Here is a 24,384-nt window from a genome sequence, read left to right as displayed (position 1 = left end):
TATTCATCACAAGGAGTGAGAGTGGAACTATATGTTACGTACGGTGGTGTACAACAAATGTGAATGGCCACTTCTATTAGGGCAAACTAAGTTTGTGTTGGAGCAACTTGGAGCAGAGAAGTGGTAGGGAAAGGGTGCTTAATTCTTGCCCTCCACTCTGCATTTTTGTTGCAATTCTTTTCCACCAAACACTTCCCCCCAAAGAGCTCCAGGTGCTTCCTTGCCTGTGTGTATGTGGGTCAGTGGGGAGTTGCAGCAGAAAAGTGACGGGTGCGTGGGGGGCTACTCCCTTCCCATTGTTGCTTTTCTGCTACAAATCACTTCCTCCTGAAATGGCTTTGCCCAAAGACAAGCTGTCAGTGAAGATTTATTATACAGTATATAATATACACAGTCCTATGTAACATCAGTTAAACAGTGGGGTTCATGCGTTTTTGAACTGTGTAGCCCAGCCCTGCATCTAATACATTAGCTTAAGAATTTGTGAGTCTATCTAAAAATTCAATAAAAATATTTTCCAAAAAAAAAAAAAAAGTATCTGTGAGTCTAAACTCCTGTAGGAAAATACTGCGTATGAGGCAAAAGTTGCCAGCAAACGTTGCGAAGTCAGTAAGAGAATCTGTTGGCTTTATATGTAGATGTCTAGGGGTGTTATGAGGGGGGGGGAAAGACCTGTGTATGTTTCCAGTATATATAGATATCCTACTTTTCTCCCATTGTTCTCTCTGAATTGAGGGTGATGACGGCATGGCATCTGAAAGCAAACCCTTTATGTCTTCTAATTCCAACCATCCACCTAGTAATAGTGAACTTAGATTGTGACGGCCAACAGAACTGTAGGCAAAGTGGGGCCAATGAGAAACTAGAAGAAGGTATCCACAGAACTGGGGGAACCCCAAGGTATGTAGAAGTATAACAATCTTCTTTAAAACAAAAATAAGGGGACAACCCCACCCTCAATGAAAACTGTGCATATGCAGTAGCCAATGACTATTGACTAACTTGGAAAACCAAAATGGAAACTGGGTAGGTGGGGATAGAATAGCCCACTGGAGAAGGGCATGGCTGCTGGCTGGCTGGCTGACCCCCTATTAGGGGATGAGAATACACTAACATTTTGTTGAAGGTCCCTATTATAACTTCAGCATATGCTTTTGGCCATCGTTAAATGTAATGTCCTGCAACTAGTACAGGAGATCTGAATAGCTAATTTGCTTAGCTGTTTAAATAATATAATTAACCATGACATGTTAGAAGTCAGCTAGTGGTTGTCTCCTTGCTGATATTTTAGATCAACAAAAATGCATCCATAAGAAGATGCAAGAATAGGTGTCAGTTATACTGAGACTCAGAAACATATGTTTGAATAACCTTCCAATTGACAAGATGGCACACCATGGGACACATACACAAAGTCCTACCATTCTATTTGGTTTGAGTTAGCCTGGAATAACTGCCACTCTAATTAATGTGGAATAGAATCTCCACTGCATATGTAAATATGTTTGGAAGGTGAGGAAAATCTACCTTTTATCACTCTTTAATTGAGAGTTTTAAGAACAGATAATTAAAGTGTGTTCAAATGTTTCAAATCTGTATGAGGTGGGCTTGAACGCACATTGTGTGAGTTGGAATTTTTCAGTGGGTCATTATATTTCCAACCCCTCAGTCCGCTAAATTTGCCATGTGAGGGGAATTTTTAACCCCACGGAAGCGGTTTGATGCTCAGTTTAACGTATAGGAAATAACTCAGCATGCGTTACCAACCATGTATGACGCACGCTCTCTGGGAACAGGCGTCAGCAATTCGAAACAGATTGTGGGGAGGCATTTTCCCCTATTTTCTAGGAAAGGCACATGGGCCCCGAACTTGAAAAGATCACTGATAACAAGATGTCATCAGTGGGAGGAAAGGGAGTGGTATCTAGTGGTTAGAACAAGGTTGGAGTGGGGATGGTGGTGGAATGAAAATCTTGAATCACATTGTGTGATCACGAGGGGCAGTTTTTACACAGGCATGTTTCTCTCGATGTCCCATATGGTAAACCAGCCACAGGACTCTGTTGAAGAGCAGTATAAAAATGTCATAATAAATTACACACACGTTCCACTGATAACTCATGGACAGACTTTATTTTCTTGTGTAGTCCTCAGCAAGCATAATATGTAAATCCCTGACATTAGCACTTTCCCATCAAATGCATCTCTACACAACAGAAATGTAGATTGATTTGGTACCCTTCTATCTATCATGCCTGCCCCCAAGCAACTCTAAGAGTCCCATGAAGGGATACAGAGATCTCAAACAAAAGCTTCACAGCACTCCCACAGAATTGTAGGCTCCTAGAATTTTTGAAAAGGCAAGCCATGTCTACTAAACCAGTCTCAATTGTAATATGCAGCAGAGATATGTCCTTAGTGCATCATCTAAATGCCAACTACAAACACTACCTGTGAAATATGTAATAGAACAAGAGCATCACAGTTGCTTGAGAACCTAATTTTTTGTGTGTGGCTCATATGTAGTATTTATTCATCTCTATGACACTTTTCAGTGAGCAAAGCATTTAATGCTTCTCCTTTTTATCATAAACAACCCTGTGGTCTAAATCAGATCATCTCAGGTAAGGATGGAAAGATCTATTGATTTCAGTTCTCTCAGGTTCTCATTTTTCCAATCTTAAATTCAGTTCTCTGTGTTTTTGCAGAACTTTGCAATTTAAAAAAAATCTCATTAAAATGCTTCAGCATTTTAGTGCAAATTTCTCTTAAACACATTTTTGTAGGCAGTTTTGACTAATGCACACATTTTTGCAATTTCTCATATAGAATGCATTTTATATGTTATTTTCACTCATATATTCATTTTTATGCACACTTCCCCCTAACGTATGCATTTTTGTAAACATTGTTGGGTTAGTGAACTGCATTGCAAAATTCACATAAGTACAATTTTGAAGGATGACTGTGTTTCATTCTCATATTGTTTCAGAAAGCATGAATTTCATAAATTCAGCTTGAAATATAAACTGAATCAACTTTCTTGCCCCTACCTACTCTCAGGTAAGAATGATTAGGTTGGTAGCCAGCCAGCCACCATAGAATGGGGGCTTTTAAAGTGGTGACTCCATCTTTGGTACTTCCTCCCCAGGGAGGTATGCATGGCTTTAATTTAAAAAAATGTTTTTATTCAAGTACATATTTAACTAATTTGCTTTGGTGGCAAAAATTTACATTGCTATATATATAATTATGGTTAATTAATTTGATGTGCTGGGAAATGTTAACTGCTCTTGGTTTTTAATTTTTTAAAATTGTGCTTTATGGGATTGTTTTCATCTTTAAACTGTTTTGAAAGTGTTTTTTGTAAGCCTGCCGATGGCCCTGAAAGGCAAGGTAGTAATGCATTAAACAAACATTTCCCATGGCCATCTCTTCTCCCAGAACTACTGTACCAACCTCTTCAAAAGGATGTTCTTTTCCTCTGCATCTTTAGTAACCTATTATATTATATTTAGGAGTATACAACAGGTATGCTTATTTTCAGAAATTTTGTTCCATTCAATGGCTTCATGCAGAAGATACTCCAGCTGCAAGCAGGCACTTCGTTCTTCCTGATACCTTCATTATATATACAATATAATTTTATTTCAGTGCTTACACAAATGTCTGATGTCTCTCCAGCTCCGTTGCATTGTGGGGAATAAAGGCTGAGGTGTGGTGATTTTTTTGCCAGCAACCTATGGCCCAGTGAGGTGTTATGTCATCTGGCGATGCAAAACAGTTTCTTATGCCACTACCCACAACTCCTTTTGTACAACATTACATTTTGCCAATGCATCAAATGTGTAAGATGTAGAAGCAAAATACACCTGTATGGACATATTTAAGTAACTGTGTGTTGCTAACTGTGTGAAAACTGAGGAACCCAGTAAACAAGACTTCCCAGTTGCATGCACATGAGTGTTGAAAGGCATGTGAACATGGCTATTTTACTTACACATTATGCGTTTGCTATGTAAAACACGTAATCTACAGCATTGGCAATGTGTAGCGCTATCCTTTGTCCACTATCATTTTCCCTGTTCATTAATTGTAAGGGCATGGTTGTTTTTCTTGAGTAAGACGGGGTGGGCAGAAAGTAGATCAAGATTAGGGATAGAAAGCTCTGTTGATTTCGATTCTCTCAGTTCTCCGCATTTCTGCAGGAATTTGTGATTTAAAAAAAAATCCTAATGAAAATCCTCCAGCATTTTAGTGTGAATTTCTCCTAATAAACACATTTTTGCAAGCAATTTCTCATGATGTAATGCATGTTGTATGTTATTGTCACTCATATATTCACATTAATGCACTTTCCCTTAATTATATGCATTACGGGAACATTGGCTGGCAAGCTGCAATTCAAAATTCAAATAAGTGCAAAGTTCAAAAGATGGCTGTGTTTTGGTTCCCTTTTTTTTTGAAAGTGCAAATTTGATAGATGTGTCTTTAAATATGAACTGAATTGAATTTCTCACCCATCCTTAATCAGGATCTACTGGTAGATCTTGGGATGATTTTACATACTCCTGATTGTTTAACAATGGCAGTAAAAAAATTACCCACTCACCCCCAATTACACTGCTGAAATTAAGAAAAAAGGTGGGTGGATAACCAGGAATGGATTTTTGTGTGGAACCTAAGCTTCTAGTACTCAAAACAAACTCCTTGGCTCAGAATTCTTTTAATCTGTTTGGTAGTCTTGGGGATCTTGTAAACAGTGAAGTAGATCCTGCAAGCCTGATGCCTGTGCCCTCTGTATTCTGACACACCAGAGCCTGGACATGGTCTCCTAGCAGCTGGATGAAGAATTAGGGACTGGATCATATGGCATACAACAGCAGTTGCCACCTTGTGATCCAGGCACTATATATGATTTAAATCTCCTGAGGCAGCAGGAGACAAGGCAGCTGCTGCTCCTCATGAGCTTTCCCTTTGCAGTCCTGTGGTCCATCCCTTACCCTTACCTGCAGGAATCCAGATGTGCCATACTGCACATTTAATGGAGACAGATGGTAGGACCAGACAGGGCCCTGCATTGTCCCTTGCTTTAACAGATTTAAAAACTCGTCCTCAGTCTAGCCTAAAAGGCAACCATAATCATAACTGTCCTAGTACAGCAATGCTGCCAAGAACCTTTGGGTCCATGCAAGACATATCACCACTTACTGCACCAAGCCAAGTAGCAACCAGTATCCACGCAAAGGCATATTGGTGCAATTGTGTCTGACCTGAGAACAAGATCATGCTATTAGGTTTCTGTTCTAAACATATTTATCTGGGAAATAAAACCCATTGAACTCAAAGGCTATTCATCTGTGAGCAAATATGTCTAGCTGCCAAGTTGCAAATGACACATTGGATGTAACATTTTTTCTGACTGCCCATTGAATTTAAAATCCATGTTGCAGTCAGAAGTCAAAATACATACTTAAGTTAAATATGGCTGCAATCCTGGGAGTATGTAAACCCCACTCAACTCAGAGGGACTTCTGTCTGAGTGAACATGTATACTGTAGACCGTGCTGTTAGGCTCTCTCCCATTTTCTATCCTGCTTTAATAACATTCACACAAGTGTTGCATTCCAGATTAAAATGTATTCTTACTTAAGTTTATGAAAACATACCTGTATTTATATCTTTGGTGAAGATGAAGAATGCCCTCCCAATCTCTGGATCCCACTTCAAAACCCATTTCTTCCATGAGGCCTTAATGTAATCCCTTAGTCCTCATGCCTACTTGAGAAACTAAGCCTAAAGACAATTTATTAATTTTGTTTACACTGATCTATTATCATCTGTGGGTCTCCCAACCATTTCCTTGTGATTTTTCACCCTTGCTTCTCCATTCCCAGTGCTGAAATTTAGATCATGCAGCACACCAAGTATGTTAATGTTGCTATATTAAATGATTACATGTTCTTGTAACCCCACATAACCATAGTCAGTAATAACTAGGAGGATTTTTTAACAGTCACTTTGAGGACGCTTGTAGAAATAAGCGGTATAAAAATATTTAGTGGTATTAAACTCTAGTCCTTCTCAGAACAGGCCCACTGAAGTTAATGACATGACTAACATAGGTTCATTAATTTCAGTGGGTGAGTAGGACTTAAGTTGAATACAACCCACTGTAAATAAATAAAAATAAGATTAATACAACACATAGGGTACATGTTGCAATACAGCTCAAATAATGTTGTTTTCAAAATTAATTCCAAATCAATCCTAGCTTGCAAAGCCAAAAGATACTAGTGTCTGAGCCTTTCACAACCCGAGTCTCTCCCTCTCCCCTTCTGCCGCCCCCTCCTCCTTGGGACTCTGCAAGAGCAGCAACCTTGGCTGCCTTCCATAAACAGGAGAGGCTTATACTGCAGCAGCTGGTGCTAAACAAAAAGAACTTTCTACAGCCGAATGGGGTTTTTGGTTATATATTATTTTTAAAATAAGAGAGATGCTTACAAAATAATGCAAATATGAGCCAAACGCTGAACTACAATTCCTAGCATGCCTTGCACAGTTTCCCATGCTCTCCGAGTCCTAGCATTTCCCTGGCGTGGAGAGTCAGCAAGCAAGCCACACAACCTGCAACTCCCAAAAGGCTCTGCAGAGTTAGCTTGACAGCTCCCTTATCCAGTTCATTTTTGGGGGAGGGAAATTCTAACATGTCCTTGGCGAAGTTATTTGTTAAAGGTAGCCAAGCCCAAAAGAGGACAGGGCTTCTTCTACACAACTCCAGTAACTTTATTTAAGGTTGACAACACCATTACAGGTCCTATAACACAAAAAAGTAAGCAATTTTTACCCTATCACTCTTACCTCCTCCATGCCAGAAAAAGTCTCACACAGCATTGTGAGAGACACAAGCCCTACTAAAAAAAACTAGCCAGTTTACATTTATCTATTTACTTATTTACTGCTATCTCAGGGCAGTGTACGGAGGATGTCAGGAAGCAGCGGTTTCCATCCCATCCTCTGCTCATCACAATTAATGCTGCTTCTTTCTGCTACAGTTCAGCTTCCATCTGCTATGGCTGAAACGAATGTCATTTCATTCAATACATTTAAATGGAAGGGAAACATCAACAACACAGAAAAGAACAATTGTTTATGTAACTTTTGCAGACTAAAATAAAGATAGTGATTACTGCTCATTTTCTTTTGCATGATTTTCATTTCCAACCTTGGACGAACATGCAAATTGCCTCATATCAATTTCTGACAGAATTCTCTGACATCCCTTTGTATACAATAAAACATAAAGCACCATTAAAAACAGTACAAAACAGTGATTATAATTAAAGGTCTTCAAGAGATGCCTGAAAGACAAAAGCAAGGATGCCTGCTGAATTTCTGCTGGAAGAGTTTTCCGCAGCAACACTAAATCCTTGGCTTCTAGTTGAAGCCAGATGGGCCTCTATAACATGGGGGACTTAATAAAATTGCTTCTCCAGGAAAAACAGTTACAACAAACTTGTTTAAAATTTTTAAAAATAGATAAAATGAAATATGATTTCTTATAAGTCTAGATGTGACCAGTAAAACTGTGTTGTGTCTGATAATTATTCCTGGGATGTGAAATGCAAATAAACTTGAGTCTATCAGACTTTCCACATGACCCTCCATATTCTTTCTTGGCTCTGTCCCTTGACCTGGCTGGAGGTTAGTATTTTTAAAATCAGAAGTTGGTAACCTTTGGACTGTGATACAGTATGTGGTAGAATGAGGACCAGTGGTGTCTTTATGGGGCAGCAAACTGAGCAAACTGGGGCCCTACACTTTAGGGGGCCTTAAAATCTTGTACAAAATCCTGCCTCCCTCCTTTATAATATGTGTATATTAGGGTTGCCAGGTTCAATCCCTGAGATTGATCCTGTATCTTTAGGAGAAAAAAAAGTCAGCCAAGTGCAGGTGTTCTTGCAACCCTGTAATGGGAAAAGCCACCAGGTGGAATTCTCCCTCCCACCTGCACAACTTTTAAAGATACAGAAGTCCTCTTGGTTGCCAGGCCCAGCCTCCAAGAGGTCTTCATCATCATCATCATTAATTACATTTGTATACCGCCCCATAGCCAAAGATCTCTGGGCGGTTTACAACAATTAAAACATTAAAAACAAATACAAAACAAAGGTAGACCTTTGCCCCTGGGGGCTATGGGGAAAAGGTGTCAAAATTACAAGCCAACCATAAGGTATCTTATAAATATCTTTAATAGGTAACAAATTGGATGAAATTTTATTGCAGACATTTCCCATTCCTGATGCCTGGCTCCAAGCCATCCTCCTCACCAGCTCCCAAGAGTCTACTGCAGCCCAGCCCAAGAAGAGGCACCCAGAATCGGCCAACAGTGCTGACCTGTGCTGCACCATGCAGGCAAGAAGTAAGTTGGAAGGTAGAAAACAGGTGGGGGTGGAGAGTTAAGTCCACTCATAGCAAATATCAGAGGCTGTTATGGTCAGGCAGGTGCTGAGATCTACCAACGTAGCACTCGGCAAATTGTTCCATTAGCACAAGAATTCCTGCTTGCATGATGGAACAACCTTCCCCTTTCCTCGCCCCATGTGCCCCTTAAATCTGTTATGAGGGTTCCCCCAATCCTCCAGAGCAGATTTGGGAATGATGTGGGGTGCATGCAGGGGGGGAAATCCTGTTGTGCAAGTGCTAAACCTTGCACTAGCACAAGTTTTCAGTTGAATACCACCCACTGTCTGCTACCATGTTTGATCTCTCTCTTGATATTGAACCCAACCAGCTTGGAGCTGCTCAGAAGAAAGTAAACCTCAAAATCCCCCTCCTAGGCCAAGTTGTTCAAGGGCTTCCAAAATAATGGAGCCAGCCCCGGCCCACCTGTTGCAAAATAATTGCAGTGCTGCCTGCCCTTCCCAGGTACACTCGCCGTCGATTCTGAGCCAACAGAGGGCCATAACTTCTCAGGACAAACAGAACCACAAGGTGCCGACCTGCAAGGTATTGCCAAGACCCTGAAATCCTTCAAATGTCAAGAAACCAGCATATGATCAGAGAGTAGAGATGGGCAAGAAATTTGATTCAGTTCACATTTAAAGCCAAATTTAGCAAATGTGCACTTGGGTTCTCATATTGTTTCAGAAACACAGTTGTCCTTCGAAATTCACACTTATCTGGATTTTACATTGTGGTTCTCTGTCCAAACAATGTTTACAAAAATGCATATATTAGGGGAAAGTGGGCTTAAAATGAATATATGCATGAAAATAACATACAAATATGGATTATATGATGAGAAATTGCTTGCAAAAATGTATACAGTATTCAAACTGCCTACAAAAATGTGTTTTGTTAGGAGAAACATATTAAAATGCTGGAGAATTTTCATGAGGATTTTTTAAAAGAAAAAATGGCAAACTTCTGCAGAAATGTAGAGAACTGAATTTAAGACTGGAAAAAGAAGAAAATGAGAAAACAGAAATTGACAGATCTTTCCATTCCTATCAGAGAGGAAGTTCCAAGTTTGAATTCTAGGTTCTATGGCAGGGGTGGCCCTTCTGATGTTGCTGGACTACAACTCCCTATCATCCCTGTCTGTTGACCAGGCTGGATGGGGTTGATGGAAATTGCAGTTTCAGACCATCTGGAGGGTCTCCAGGTCACCCCTGACCTATGGGATGGTAGCTTGTGTATATGTCTGTTTGTGAGAAAGTCTAAATGTTTTTACTCCGCCTTCCTTGATAAAGTTGGGTTTCCATTAATTAAAGTAACATACATAAAAACACATTATTTAATATTCTGAACATGAAAATGTGCAATGCAGAATTCTCAGCTCATATTATTATACAGGATTAAAAGGTATGAGGACTTTCTAGTTCTGCTATGACCACAGAGTCTCAAAATGTCTCTAATCACATTGTCCCCAAGTCAAGAACTAACTCCCCAAAATGTTGTAAGACAGTCTACAATTGTAATTCTTATCCTAAATTTCAGAGTAAATAGGTAAAAAAGGAGTTACACAGGATCACAACATGGTTTGAGTATGCAACTCTTGAAACAATAAATAAATAATAGATATCATACCAAGGCAAGGCCTGGAAGCAGAGCACTTTGGGTCTAGATTTGGAGCCCAGGAGTTATGGGTGGGGGGAGTCCAGAGGTCAGCTACAGGCATGGCTCTATAGCTTTGGTGAAAACTGGGGCAGAGCCTTGTACAAAAGCCATTCTCCTGTGGGGTACTGTTTTTTAAAAGAAAGAGAGAAAAGCAGCTGAGAGAAACAAACAATTAACCTTGTCCTTTGCTTTTCTGGCCAATTGCCCCAAAACAAATGATATATATACACATACACGCACAAGCACGCACACACTCACAGAGTTTTATTAATGGTAAGTTGCCAACCCAAGCTTGAATAGCCAGTCATTTTAATGATTGGTCTGTATTGCTTTTAATTTTTTTATGTTGCTGTACACCACCACCCTGATGTCATGTGAGAAGATAGTAAATATATACAGAGGGGGCTTGTTTCAGATATGAGATTCCTGACCTTCATTTGACTGCTTTCTTCCCCTCAGGTCATCCTCACAAATAGCAGTGAACCTGGCTTCCTGCCCCTTCCGAGGTCTTTAGTATCACAAGGAACCCAGTCAGCAAGTTCAGGCCATGCCCTATCCCACCGTAAGTAGAGGCAGGGAAAATATGGTATTTACGAGTGTGACTATGGCAGCTTCCCTACCTACCCTCGTGTGGCTTTGTTTCAGGAAACACCATTGAGAACTGGGATTGGGTTCTGTCACCAGCTCTCCCTGCCCTCCATTCCAGAAAGCGGTCCCCAGGGAAAAGGATACCTGTTGACAACGCCCCTTGCTTTCACAGCCTTGCGGAAAGGTGAGCTGGCCTACACTGTCCTCACCACTCATTCCTAAAGCACAAGTTTCTTGTACCAAAATGATCCCTACCAGATGCCTTTAAAAACAAAATATTAAAGGGCAGGCAACACTACATGGTTGCAGGGTGCTCACACGTTAGGGATTTAGTGGGGAATTGTCATACTTTATTTCCTCTTTTTTTTTAGTGGAGCATCCACACAATGACTTTATCCAGTCATTTGCATCCTGTATTTTCCCTGTGGTGCTTCTGACTCGTTTGCACTGTAGAGGCGCCTTCCAGACAGGAGCTTAATATTACAAACACCTGTCTGGAAGCACCAGTGTCAAACCTTTTCAAGAAAAACAAAAGAATCTCCAGAGGTTTATGATGCCCTTAGCACTTTCTTCCATCTTTTTAGAAACATGGCATTGCATAGGTGAACCTAAAATAGCTCAGTACACATAGGTTGTAGCCAATGCTGCTGTTCCACTTGCACAACAGACTTCCAGAACTTTCCGTTCCTCTCCCCAGCAACCCCCCCATTCACCCTCAAAATCTGCTCAAGGGTTAAGGGACCCTCCGGAGCAGATATTGTTGGCACACAGGAGGAGAAGGGGAAGTCTCACTGTGTAAGCCCATTCACTATAACCTTTTGCATTAGGCACCAGGGCAATAACCTTTTAATTTTCTTAAGAAAAAAAATTAGCACTAAAATGCTTTTCTAGCTATAAATTAAAAAAAAAGAAAAAATACAAGTTAAATAGTGTTATAGTGTTACAACATTTTAAAAAATAATAACGATAGCACAACAACATCAACAACAAACCTTTCTGGTCACTGCTATTAACTACTTTGCTAAAATGTCAGTGACTGAAAGGGTTCTCCACCCCACTATCATTTTAAAAATTAGTGTTATATTACTATAATACTCCTTTAAGTTATATTTTGCTATTTTAATATTTTCAGGACAGACAGATATATATCTAGAAAAAGTATTTTTGCCACCGTCTCAGGTTCTGCAGGGGAATGACTAAACTCTGAGGGTAGACTGGACTATTTTTCTGGTTGGCTTGAGAGCTTTAAACATTTGCTCTGCCTCAACATGTCCATTATACTCTACACCTGAGGCACCAAGCATAACCAGGTCCTTCTCCTGTCCCATCAGCTGGTGCCACAATAGTCTGCTCTGCCCAAACCTCCACAACCAAATCTATGAAATACTATCTTTTGGCTCCCAACAGGGATGGCCCTATCATTAGACAGAGTGAGGCAGCTCCCCCCCCTTTCTGTGCCATACAGCCTGCCTTCTACCTCCTAAGCTATCTTGCTGCCCTCTTTTGTACTGGAAGATGCTGTCCTATCCTCAGTGTGAAGTTAGATTCAGCTTCCAGTTGGCTTCTGTACAAGTAGTGGGAGGGCACAGCACCATCTTATCCTTTGCCTTCGCTAGCAAAATGCCTTGGGCAGTAGTGTTGTGGCAAATTCAGAAGTGCAGGGTCCCTTCATGATAATCATGCCACACACCCTTTTCCACTTTCCCTCTTCTCCTTTACTCTCCCTGTTGTTGAGAGTCCACACTCCACTACAACAGACACCCCTAGCAGTCAATCGACATGAAAGGGGAGGCTGTGCATTACCTGACTCACCTCCTTTCACTCTGATTGGCACCAATCAGCACAAAAGGACAAGAACTCTTCTTAGTGGCTAACATGCTGCCTTTGCTGGGATCCTGCTCCCCAAAAATTAATGGGTCTATGACCCCCCTTTGACTCTGGGCAGCTACACCCCTGGTCTTGGGCCAGTCCTGCTGCCTGCATCTCAAGATCTGAGCCTCAAGAGTTGGCAATGCTAATTGCTTTTAGGTATCACAAAATATAACTACAAGTGCTTTTAAAATAATCTCAGGCTTTAGAAACTTACTGCACATCTTGCACACACTGCTCCTAAAAATGTTACACCTCTGTGTTTTACTCCACGATTCTGTCAAGCAAGTGTGGTTATCAGAAAAATCTGCAGTGGAGCTCAAGGCTGGAGACTGTGGCCTAGCACCATGCAGCCTTTTAATTCCACCTTGATTCTATTCACAGATAATAGGCCATGAACCAGTCACAGTCACGCAGTAGGAGGAAGGAGTGGAGGAGCAGAATATACTCTCCTCTCCAACCAGCCTGCAATTTCAGGAGGAGATGGAGAACTCTAATGCAACAATATTGGTAGAAGGGAATAAGATTCTGGGGCCCAACACAAACAAGGGGCAAGCCTGTTGTATAGATACAAGCCATGGCTGCACCCATACTAGTGTGATCTCTATACAGCCACCGAGAGATCAAGTAAGAATAACAGGATTGCACTCCCTCGTCCTTCTCCCGATAAAGCTCATCCATAAGGGTGACCAAAGCTGATTCAGTCCCATAACCAGGCCTGAACCCATATTGGAATGGGTCAAGATAATCTGTTTCATCCAAGAGTACTTGCAATTGCTGTGTCACAACCCTATCAATCACCTTCCCTAAAAAGGGGGTATTTGTGACCCGGTGGTAGTTGTCACAAACCAATGGATCCAGGGGGGCTTTTTCAGGAGCGGTCAGATCACCGCTTCTTTCAGGGAGGCTGGAACCACTCCCTCCCACAGTGATGCATTGACCATACCCTGGATCCACTCTGTCAACCCCCCTCGGCAAGCTTTAATAAGCCAAGGAGGACAAGGGTCGAGAGGACATGTTGCTGGCTGCGTGGTGGCAAGCACCTTGCCCACGTCATCAGGCCGCATCAACTGAAAAAAGGAGTTGCAGTAGATGTTGCACTGACACCTCACTGGGGACTACACTAGATGTAGACGGGGTATCAAGACCGCTAAAGAGGCAAGCAGCTTTACCCTCAAAGTGCCTTGCAAACAATTCACAGTGGGCTTCCGGAGGGTCTAAAACTCCATTTCCTGGAGTTGATGTCAACAGACCCGACAATAAGGAAAAGCTCCACTGGACGGCTATTTGAGGATACAATGGTGGCAGAGAAGTTGGCCATCTTCACCACCCTCACCGCTGCACAGTAGGCACAGTTGTGTTGTTTTACTTGCACCTGATCTGCCTCACAGCACATCTTTCACCACTTCTGTCATCCAGCCTGTTTCATTGCCCTTAGCTCAGTGGTGTACCAAGGTGCTTTTGATACTATTGACCATGGTATCCTTTTGAACCAACTTGGTGAGATGGGTATCAGAGACACTGTTTTACAGTGGTTCTGATCCTATATTCAGGGTCATTTTCAGATAATAGCATTGGGTGGTTGTCTTTTGGCTCCCTGGCAGTTGTGCTATGGAGTGTCATAGGGTACCATCTTGCCCCCATGCTGTTTAACATCTATATGAAGCCCTTGAGAGCCGTCATCAGGAGATTTGGGGCGAGGTGCAGCAGTACGCTGATGATACCCAGCTCTATTTCTCTGTAACATCTGACTCGGGAGAGGCCGTGCAAGCCCTGGACCGCTGCCTGCACTGGGTGGTGGGCTGGTTGAGGGCCAATAAACTGAGTCTGAATCCTAGAAAGACGGAGGCAGATAATTGGTCAATTGCCTGCTTTGGATGGTGTTGTACTCCCTCTGAAAGAGCAGTTTTGTAGTCTGGGGGTGCTCCTGGATCTGTCTTTGTTGCAAGAGGCCCAGGTGACCTCAGTGGCTAGGAGTGCCTTTTACCAGCTGCAGCTGATGCAAAATGTGACGGCGAGACTGCTCACTGGGGCAGGGTATCGTTAATATGTCACCTCACTTCTGAAAAAATTGCAGTGGCTGCCCATTAGCTACCGGGCTAAGTTCAAGGTTCTAGTTTTGGTGTACAAAGCCCTATACAGATTGGGACCAGGATACCTGAAAGACTGTCTTACCCCTTATATATCCAGTCAATCACTGCACTCTGCAGGTGATGGTGTCCTGCAGATACCTTCTTATCAGGAGGACTGTTCCGCACAATATAAGAAGCGGACCTTTAGTGTACTGGTACCTACCCTTTGGAATCCCCTCCCCTTAAATATTGGAGAGGTGCCATCTTTTTGGCACCTACTGAAGACTTTCCTCTTTCAACAAGCCCTTTAAGTAGAGGCCTTATGCCTGTCTGTGTCTGTGTTTGAATTGGTTTTTAAGACTTTTTAAAGCTTTAACATTTTTTTTTAAGATGTTTTATTTTAATATGTTTTAAAATATGTTTTAATATATTGTAACATCTGCTTTTATGATGTTTTTAGTGTTTTTGTTTGCCACCCTGGGTTCCTACTGGGAGGAAGTGTGGGATATAAATTTAATAAATAATAACAATAAAATAGAACGGGTGCACCTGTGGCTTGTATCCACCATAGCGTTAAGCACTAAGATTTATGTTTGTGCAGTAGAAATTGACTCCTGTCCTCCCCTGCATGCCCCATAAAACTCTCCAGAGTGGATTTGGGGAAGGTGTGGTACATGCACGGTGGGGTGGGGGGAGATCCATTGTACAAGTGTAAATCCTTCTGCTGAGTGCATTAGAAACTGCCCTGTGTCTAGATCAGTGATTCTCAAACGGTGCGCCGGAGCACACTGGTGTACTGCAAGAGGTGGCTAGGTGTGCCGTGCATATTATGAAAGTTTATTATTATTATTAATAGTTTAAAATATATTAATATATTTTAAATTTTGTACACAAAGTGCACCAGAAATTTTTTATACGTTTTACAGTGCGCCGCGAACCAAAAAAGTTTGACAACCACTGGTCTAGATGATAGAGGAAGTATTGTGGGCTGAATTGAATTAAATAGTTAAAATTTAACTTTGCCTATGAGAAGATAAAAGGAATCTTTGGACTGTTATCGTCTCACTGTCCTGCAGATGGAACAGTCTCAAGCTTAGAAGCCCTCAAATGAGGACAGTTTCCATTATGTTTGTGTTGAGAAAAAGGTTTGAAGTCTCTTTGTTCTACATGAGGCAGCTGGTACCAGCTCACCATGCTAGGGATGGAAAGATGATCATTTCAGTTCCCTTCATTTCTCATTTTTCTCAATCTTAAATTCAGATCTCCACATTTCTGCAGCATTTTGCGGATCTTTTTTATTCCTCATGAAAATTCTTCAGCATTTTAATGTGAATTTCTCCTAAGAAACACATTTTTGCAAGCCATTTCTCATTATATAAGGCATTTTTGCATGTCATTTTCACTCAATACATTCATTTTTATGCACATTTCCCCCTAATGTAGGCATTTTTTGTGAACTTTGTTTGGTTGGAGAATTGCATCCCAAAATTTGGGTATGTGTGAATTTCAAAGGATAGCACTGTTTAAATTCTCGTATCTTTTCAGAAAGTGCAAATTTGATCAACTCAGTTTTAAATGGGCTCCTGCTGGGAGGAAGTGCGGGATATAAATCAAATAATAAATAAAAATAAATAAATGCAAACCAAATTGAATTTCTCCCCCATCCCTGTGCCATGCTCCCCAAATGGGCAAGTGTTAATCAGGTAGGGAGACAGCCACCAAAACCAAACACAAAACAGGATTTTCTTAGGACAGTGATAGACCTGGGATTGCAAGCAGGCAGAGTTGTCCCAGGGAGAAAACAAGACAGCTGGAAATAGATATGGTTGATGGTAGCCTGAGGCCTGTTTTCTCTTGCAGATCCATGTGCAGGGAGCGCAGAGAGTGGCTGATGCAAGAAGAGCTGGTGCACAAATTAACTTTGCAGGTATGTAAGGCCTGGGGTGTGGGAAATGGGCACTAACACAGCGGGCTGTTGAGCAAGCCTTCAGAACAGAGAGAGAATTTGCTGCACATGCAGGCCTCCAAGTGTGGATCCATATGCAGTCAAAATGGCAGCACCCATGCATGAAAGGGAGATTGTAGCAGTTTGGGGGGAACCCTAAGATTTGCAGAAGTACAACGACCATTAGAAAAATCCTACGGGGGAATCCTTCAATCAGGAGGACATGGAATGCTAATGGGGGGGGGGAGGAGAATAGAATGGAATGGCTGGAAACCTGAACAGGAACTGCAGCATTCTGTTGCAGATCCTACTGGTTTGCATTATTTTGCACAGAGCCATGCTTTATTTAACTGGGTATTTGAATTTTTCTAAAGCTGGTGTGGGTGGAGGTTGCCTTTGGGTAAAACAAGGAGCAAGGGGAAAACAAAATTTGAAGAAGATATTGGCAAGTGAAGAGTAGAAGGGGATGACTGCAGGTTGGGAGAGAACAATGAAGGCTTCCAAGGAGGGATAAAATCTATTTGTTGCATCATAGAGCTTTCAGTGGGTATGGCTGCTGCTGTTTTCCGTAACAATAGTGAAAGTGAGACTTACTCTTAAAAAACAAGAAAAGGTTTTTCAAGAATCTTTGTCACTTGTGTTCAGAGATACAAGGAATTTACAACCGATCAGTAATCTGGGTTAAAGGATAAGGCCGGGGGGGGGGCATGTGTGGCACATATAGAAAGTGATTGTGTTCTCTTGTCCACCTTCCCCCATGATCTAGCTGGCACAAGAGAAGCAGAGACTGTATGTTATGCGTGCAGAGCTGGCACCCAACTCCCATTCACAACATCTGGATGCACCAGGGCTAGTCCTTTCAGGTCAGACTAAAGAGCCAAGGAATGAATGTGAGGGTCAGGAATACCTCTCTAACAGCCATGGAGCCCACATCGGTTTAGGTGAGAAATGTGATGGCAGGAAATGGAGGAGAGGATTCTATCCCCATTACTAGCTCTGGAAATTGATTGGCACAGTCTGGCTTTTAGATTACAGGAGTGTTAGGGATGAGACCCATTGGCTGTTACCACTTCAAAATCACCCCATTGACCTAACAGGCAGTATTGGTTCAAGCTAGTTCTTTGGATATTATCCGTTGCTTTTACCAGTCCAATTATTTTCCTTCCAGAAAAATATTGATATTTTGAAATATTGATATTTTGAAAGGAACGTGGCTTGCCCATCTTATCCTTCTCCACTGTTATAGGCTTGGCTTGCTTCCTCCTTGCTTGGAGCTTGGATTATTAGAGTGGGGGGGGCAGAGACAGCGAGAGAGTGCTGTACTGTGCCATGAGTAAAATCAATAAAAGAATAATATATCTGAGGTAATATTAGAGTGGGGGGAAATCTGGTGCTGAGAGAATGTCATTGAAATTCAGAGCAATCAGGATCACTCCACAAAGATGGAGAATATGCAGACCATTGAAAAAGCCAGTGTTAAATCCAAATTCAGCTGAATTCTCACCTACCCCTAGTGGGAATAAAAGATCAAGTGCTGTTATCTGTTCAGGGTATGAGAAGGGTTGCTAAAGCCAAAACAGGATAGCAACAATTGAAGACAATGCCTGCTTCCAAGAGATGAGGAAATGAAATGGTTCAGGAGGGGTTCTCGCCATACACAGTGGAAACATAAGAGTTCATGTGCTGAATTCTACACCTTGTTTGACTCTTACCCAGCCAGATGAATTAGTTAGCATCCCATCTCATAGCTGCTTGGGGATGACATACAATGACCTTCCTCATTCTTGGAGTTCTTTGTAGACTAGTAACAGGTAGTTTCTAGTAAAGGGCATACCCATATTCTCAGCGTGGTAACATATATGACACCTTGGCAGTACTAGGCTAACTTCAAGGATATCCTGACAGAATGAAATAATCTGTGCTCTGGATTCTTTCTAATGAAGAGGACAAGAGCAACATAGATGTAATATGGAGTCTGCTCCATTTTGCAGGTAAGCCCATGGGCAAAAAACAGTTTCAGTGCTTTGATCTGAGGCTGGCTTCATGTCACAGAAGCCAATAACCATCCTAGAATCTCAGCCTCCAGCCATTTAGTTGCTTCATCTGAAGGCTTGCTGCAATGTGCATGTGCAGAGTGCCCTTTGCCACAAGTTATCAGTCAGCCTTGACTGCTGTAGAGGCAAGGGATCTCACACAGGGTTTTTATTTATTTATTATTAGATTTATATCCCTCCCTTCCTCCCTGCATGAGCCCAGGGCAGCATATTTATTATTGGTTGGAGTCTGCCATTTAGGAAACAGTTTTGGCTTACTGGACTCCCAAGAAGAGGATTTGGAACCAGATGACTCTAGAAAACAATTGCGCCTACTAAGACTTATATCTTCTTTTCTGTCTGCAGAGAGAAACCCCAGCATGGAATATTATCAGTACACCATCAACCGCCCACCTTTCACATATGCTGCCCTTATTCGATGGGTAAGTTATAGCAAAAGGTAAATATGAAACCCCATAAAAATAGCACAGGGCTATATTTTAAATATGATGCAGCTTTTTACTAGCTCACTCCAAAACCAAATATACTAATCCTTTTTCCCCCCAGGCACAATATGACTAAATGTTCCAGCAAAAAGCACCGTTCTTGCTATCCCACATGCCATTGCCACCCTGCAACATTATTGCAGCACTATGTCCAGAAAGCTCTTTGTTCCCTGAACTTAAGAATCACCTTTCACTTGTGTATGTTTCCTGTAGCCAACAGCTTGCTGAAGTCAACAGTGTGGTTATAACATACCCATTAAGACAGCGACAGGAAACCTGTGGCCTTCCAGAAGATGTTGTGGGATTACAGCTCCCATAAACCCCTGCTATTGGTTATGCTGGCTGGGACTAGCGGGAAATGGGGAGTCCAGCAACACCAGGTTCCCCTGCATGGAGAGAACAAGTTGTATCTGGGTTATTTGAGCTGTTACCAGTTTGACTAAGACTAGTTAGGACTAGGGGGCAGCTAAAAGGCGTTTAAAAAAAATAAATCATCTGATTGCCACATGCTTTGCATGGGAGTGTAATTAGTGGCAATTGGGGGAGTTGTCAGCCATTTATGTTATGTTAGGCATAAATAATTTAAGAGGTCAACACGGAAGGACACACCTGTGGATCTTGTGCCATGGTACACAGAATGCTTGGGCGCAGCTCTCCCAACAACATGCAAGTGCTATGTTGAGGCCCTAAACCTCTGTGGCACTGTAAAGGATACCGAGGCCTACTTCTAGGGCTGCACATGGCAGCTGCTGGAGAAAACAAAATGTTTTTGCCTGCTTTTGGATTCAGGCTGCATAACTGACCATACAATGCAGGTGTGGATTCTCCAAAGGCATGCAGGGTTGCCAACCTTCTTGGGCCAGTGTGCACTAGTCACAAAATGGCTGCAATACAGGCATGGCATAACAGAAAATGGCTGCCACATCTAAAAGAGCAGAAGAGGGGACAAGACCACCACCATGTTCACTCACTCTTTGCATCTCTCTTCTGTTCAGAACAGAAGGGAAGGTAGTTGCCCAATCCTGACAGCCAATGAAATGCAGACATAGCTGAGAGGGCATTTCCGTATAGGAGAAGCCAAGACAGTGAAAACAAGAACTAAGCAGTAAGAACAAAGAATACCTTGGCATTGTGGATTTCCGAGAAGATATTTACTGAGATCTTTCACAAGTACCATAGGAGGTACAGGCAAACCCTTTTCCAAGGCATGGTTTACCTGCCCTTCTCTCCATCACCTTCTTCATGTGTGCAATTTAGCACTTCAATACTGGGAGCACAGAAGGTTCCTTTCTTACATTGCAAAAAGAAAAGCAACGAGCCTGCCTTGGCCCCGAGACCAGGCTATTAACCATACATGCCAATTCTTTTTAGGCCATCCTAGAATCTCCCAAGAAGCAGCTCAACCTGAATGAGATTTATCGCTGGTTCAGCAACAACTTTGGCTACTTCAGGCACAACGTAACTACCTGGAAGGTGAGGGGATTCTAGCTTTAAGCTGAAGGGATATGTATTGCTAGGCTGAGGGGCAACATCATCCAAGATCAGGAGAAAATCACAGAGATAATAGGAGAGAGAGGGGATATGGATGAAGCATCTCTTTCTGCATTGAAATCTCAACATTGAAAAAAAACCAGAACTCCCAAATTCTTCAGTTTAAACATTTTTAAAAACAAAAATTACTTTGATTTGTGTACTTTGCCAAACTGGAAACACAACTTAATGAAAGATGTGGGACAGTGCTTTATAATTATCATTATTTATAATATATGGAATAAAAGAGGCAAGGATTAGAACCTTGCTTCAGAAAGACACAAACTTGGGAAAGTTTGTTGGTCTTAGTTTTGTGTTGCATATTTTAAAACTAATAAAAAAGAAACACACAGATAACACTCAGAGTTAATATTTGATTCTGCACTTCACAACAAACTATGTGGAAAATTGATGGCTCAGTGGTAGGCCACATACTTTGCACGGAGGTAGTCCTTGCTACCCTCAATAGAGAAACCTCAAGTACCATCCCTGGGAAAGGATCACCCTGTCTGATGGTCTGAAAAAGCTACTGTGAATCAACCATTCCGGGGTTGCCTGGACCAGTGGTATGACTCAGTAGTCTAGTTTGTACACAGCACTAAACCAACCAAATTATGGCTTAGTGTGAATGAGCAAGCATGCTGAGAAACAGTAAGGACATTGCTGGCACTTTGCTCCACTCCAGCTTCTGCTGCTACCACACTACCCAGATTGCTAAAATGTAGTCTAGCTTAGCATTAGTGTGTTAATCCAGGCTTGTGATTTATCTCGCTCTAAACCAACCATGAACTTTAGACATGGTTTGTTCTCGACTTACTCCTCATGGTTTGATTGGAGCAAGACAAACCACCCGCCTGGGGACACATGTAACACTAAGGCATGTGTTAGTCAAGGAGGAGCAAAGTGGCTGCAGTCTTCTTACTGTGCACCAGCATGCTTGCTTGTTCACACTAAGCCATTATTTGGCTTAGCACTGTGTGCTAACTGAGCCGGTGTAAGGCAGCCTCTTGATATTGTATTCCTGGGATCGCAGTGTAATTGTAGCCATACACATGCCTATTAATTTCAAGAGCAAGTACTTCATGACTATTCCTAGAATGCCATAGAGGGGGTTAAGGGGCTGAACACCAAATAAGGGAGCCATACGACAAGATTCTAAGAGAACTGAAGGTTCCCTGTTGAGTACATGAGGGAGGGAGACTTTGGCAGGGGGAGCAGAGTTACGTCAGGCGTAAAGGAGAAAGCAGATCTTACAGTCCCCCCCCCCCACATCCTTCTTCTCAACTCACAGAATGCCATTCGACACAACCTTAGCTTGCACAAATGCTTTGTGCGTGTGGAGAATGTGAAAGGAGCTGTGTGGACCGTGAATGAGTTTGAATACCAAAAGAAAAGGAACCAGCGTTACTCCACTTATCCTCGCCCAGTTCTGGACAGCCAAGGAACAGGAGGCTCTTCTGCGGCATGGGAGAGAATGGGCCAGCCAAGAACAGAAAGCAGCATCTGCTACAGGCCAGAGTCCTCCCTCCCCTTTTTGTTTCCTCAGGGACCATGAGCTGAAGGATCCAATGCTGACTTCCCACTTCAGAAGTCCCGGGGAGTGGGGGAGTGAATGAGCGCACATGTGTGTGAGCATCTATGTGCACGTGGTCAAGCTGGCTTCCAAGGCCCGTCAGCTACTCTAGAAAACTAATGCAGTCTAAACCACCCACATACCCCTGCTCCATGTTACTCCACACCCAATCAGCACCAGTACTCTGCAAAAGAAAAGAGATTTTTATTGTTTTGAGGGAAGGAGAAGAAATGGGTTTGCTTGGAAATAATAAATGGAGGAAACCAAGTCCCCCAACATCTGCTTCTCCAATATACAATCTGTCAGAAGGATAGCACAAGGGGCCAATCCTCCCCGCCAAATACGTACTGCACTTTGGCTTGGTTTTAAGCAACTCACAATGCAGACAAAGCCTGGAAGGATGAGCCCTCCTCACACTCCCCATGCCCCTCCTTTCTAGAGGCACAGCAGAGTTTAAATCAGAAACAGGCCAGGCCCCCACAAGCACCTGTGGCTGTGTACTGGGATGGGGGTCTTCACGTCTCTCGGGTACGGCTGAGTAGTGCTGCATTTTCTTGCTTCATGGCCCGGTAGTCATTGAGGATCCTCTCCAAATTGCTCAGGGTTTTTTTGCTGGTTTCACTCTCAATCTGCGAAGAGACATTTTACTTTATAAGTGAACTGTGTGTTTAACTGCTGGATAGTGTTGGGGGGCAGAGAGAATGTAGTAGTTTTATGTTGATATCCTAATTGTATTATGCAAGCTGCCCTTTAAGAGGTGCACTCAGGAGAATTTTAAAATAAAATAAGTGTTAAAAGGGAGCTTTTTTGTGGCCTTTTTTAAAACCATATCCCCCTGATTGTATTGCTGAACAGTTTGCCTGCTAAATCTGGTAGTAGTTAAAACAAAACCACACAAATGAAAACACCGAATGTGTATCATTTGTATAACGTTCGAACATTAGTTTAGGAGGGATCATCTCAAGTGGCAGAGAACAAGATGCTTTGCATGATGCTGGGGGGCCCAGGTTCAGTTCCTGGCACTGTAATTCTGTTGCTGCTCATCATGGGGAAGGGGAAAGAGCTATGTAGGTCACCGAAGCCCCACATCCTGTCATTAGGAAATCACAGCCACCCACCAGGGCCATAGTAAGCCTAAAAGTTCAGGGCAAGGGGCACCAAAAAAGTAGGGGGAGGGGAGATTGTTTTCTGTAATATATGTAATTATTTTTTGTAAAAAAATTAGGGACAGAAAAAATTTAGGCCACATAGGCCCCTCTGGCTACAAGCCTGCCACCCATATTTTTTACTTGCAGCCTTAATGACAAGAGACTAGCTTTTCTGTAAAAATGAAAGTAAAAAATGCTTAGGATGTATAATTTTGCTCCCAGTATCATTAAGTGCATGGTGATGCCACAGAATCACAAAACAATATAGATTTGATTACAGAGTCCATAATATTTATGTGTGGAGATTGCAGAGGCTTTTATAAGCTTTTTTCAAATCCAATACATGAGATATTACAGAATGTTTTTCCGGTACTGGACTTCCTGACGCTGCTTTGTATGGACCTGTGGATTACGGCGCCCAGACGACCGACGGTGCTGACAAACTGCCTGTGCGCTCGTGACCCACGGGCAGGAGCTGCGGTTGGATTGAGGTGCCTGCCTGTATTGTTTGTGATTTCTTTCGCCCTGTTTGGTGGGTGAGGACGACAGCTACACTATTCTCAACGGAGCAGGAGGCAGCTGGTGGTGGCGCTGCTTGTCCTTGAGGAAGACGGCTTGATATATTTTCCAACAACGAAGCTGCACTAGAGAAGGAGTGACCCTGTAGTAGTTTTTGACTGTGTGGGTGTGTGTGGGGGGAGTGCATGGTTTGACTGTGTTCGTGTGTGTGGGCTTGCAAGATGTGCCTGGGAGAGAGGAGCCAAAGTCGATTGGGGAGATTTCCGGGGGGCCCAATTGATGTAGTGACAGGTAGAGGGAGATATGACGTTGTGCGGAGGACTTGCCAGGTGACGGGAACGTGGCCCAGACAGTTAACAGCTGTGCCGTGTTCCGGTCCTCCACGCACCCACAGGTTTGCTGGTTGCCCTATCAGCCAGCTCTCAGATCTCCGGATGCTGCTCTTAAATGCCACATCGGTTCACAATAAGTTCTCTCTC

General features: G+C 42.5%; 2 protein-coding genes across 7 annotated transcripts in view; one reads left to right on the top strand and one right to left on the bottom strand.

Annotated features, from left to right (window-relative positions):
• The first annotated feature begins 2,602 nt into the window (after positions 1-2,602).
• On the top strand, positions 2,603-23,003 carry FOXP3 (forkhead box P3). Of its 5 annotated transcripts, XM_061613987.1 has the most exons (11): positions 2,603-2,624; positions 2,993-3,063; positions 8,287-8,422; positions 8,929-9,009; positions 10,582-10,684; positions 10,768-10,894; positions 16,512-16,578; positions 17,363-17,537; positions 18,996-19,072; positions 20,507-20,608; positions 21,957-23,003. In XM_061613987.1, the coding sequence occupies exons 3-11, from the start codon at positions 8,303-8,305 to the stop codon at positions 22,218-22,220; spliced, it is 1,116 nt and encodes a 371-aa protein (XP_061469971.1). In that variant the 5' UTR covers positions 2,603-2,624; positions 2,993-3,063; positions 8,287-8,302; the 3' UTR covers positions 22,221-23,003. The 5 variants fall into 5 exon arrangements, with proteins under 5 accessions (XP_061469971.1, XP_061469973.1, XP_061469970.1 ...); XM_061613989.1 differs by lacking the exons at positions 2,603-2,624; positions 2,993-3,063 and adding an exon at positions 6,708-6,832 and having other exon boundaries at positions 17,363-17,459; XM_061613986.1 differs by lacking the exons at positions 2,603-2,624; positions 2,993-3,063 and adding an exon at positions 6,708-6,832.
• Positions 22,424-24,384, bottom strand: part of CCDC22 (coiled-coil domain containing 22) — a 33,738-nt gene continuing 31,777 nt past the window's right edge. For both annotated transcript variants that reach the window (XM_061613984.1, XM_061613985.1), the window contains exon 18: positions 22,424-22,867. In XM_061613984.1, the coding sequence (XP_061469968.1) occupies positions 22,754-22,867 (114 nt within the window). In that variant the 3' untranslated portion in view covers positions 22,424-22,753. The remainder of the gene's footprint in view (positions 22,868-24,384) is intronic.

This window comes from Rhineura floridana, chromosome 3, assembly GCF_030035675.1.
Source record: "Rhineura floridana isolate rRhiFlo1 chromosome 3, rRhiFlo1.hap2, whole genome shotgun sequence".
Taxonomy (NCBI): domain Eukaryota; kingdom Metazoa; phylum Chordata; class Lepidosauria; order Squamata; family Rhineuridae; genus Rhineura; species Rhineura floridana.
The sequence above is the reverse complement of the archived record's forward strand: the minus strand, read 5'-3'. Positions and strand labels throughout refer to the sequence as shown.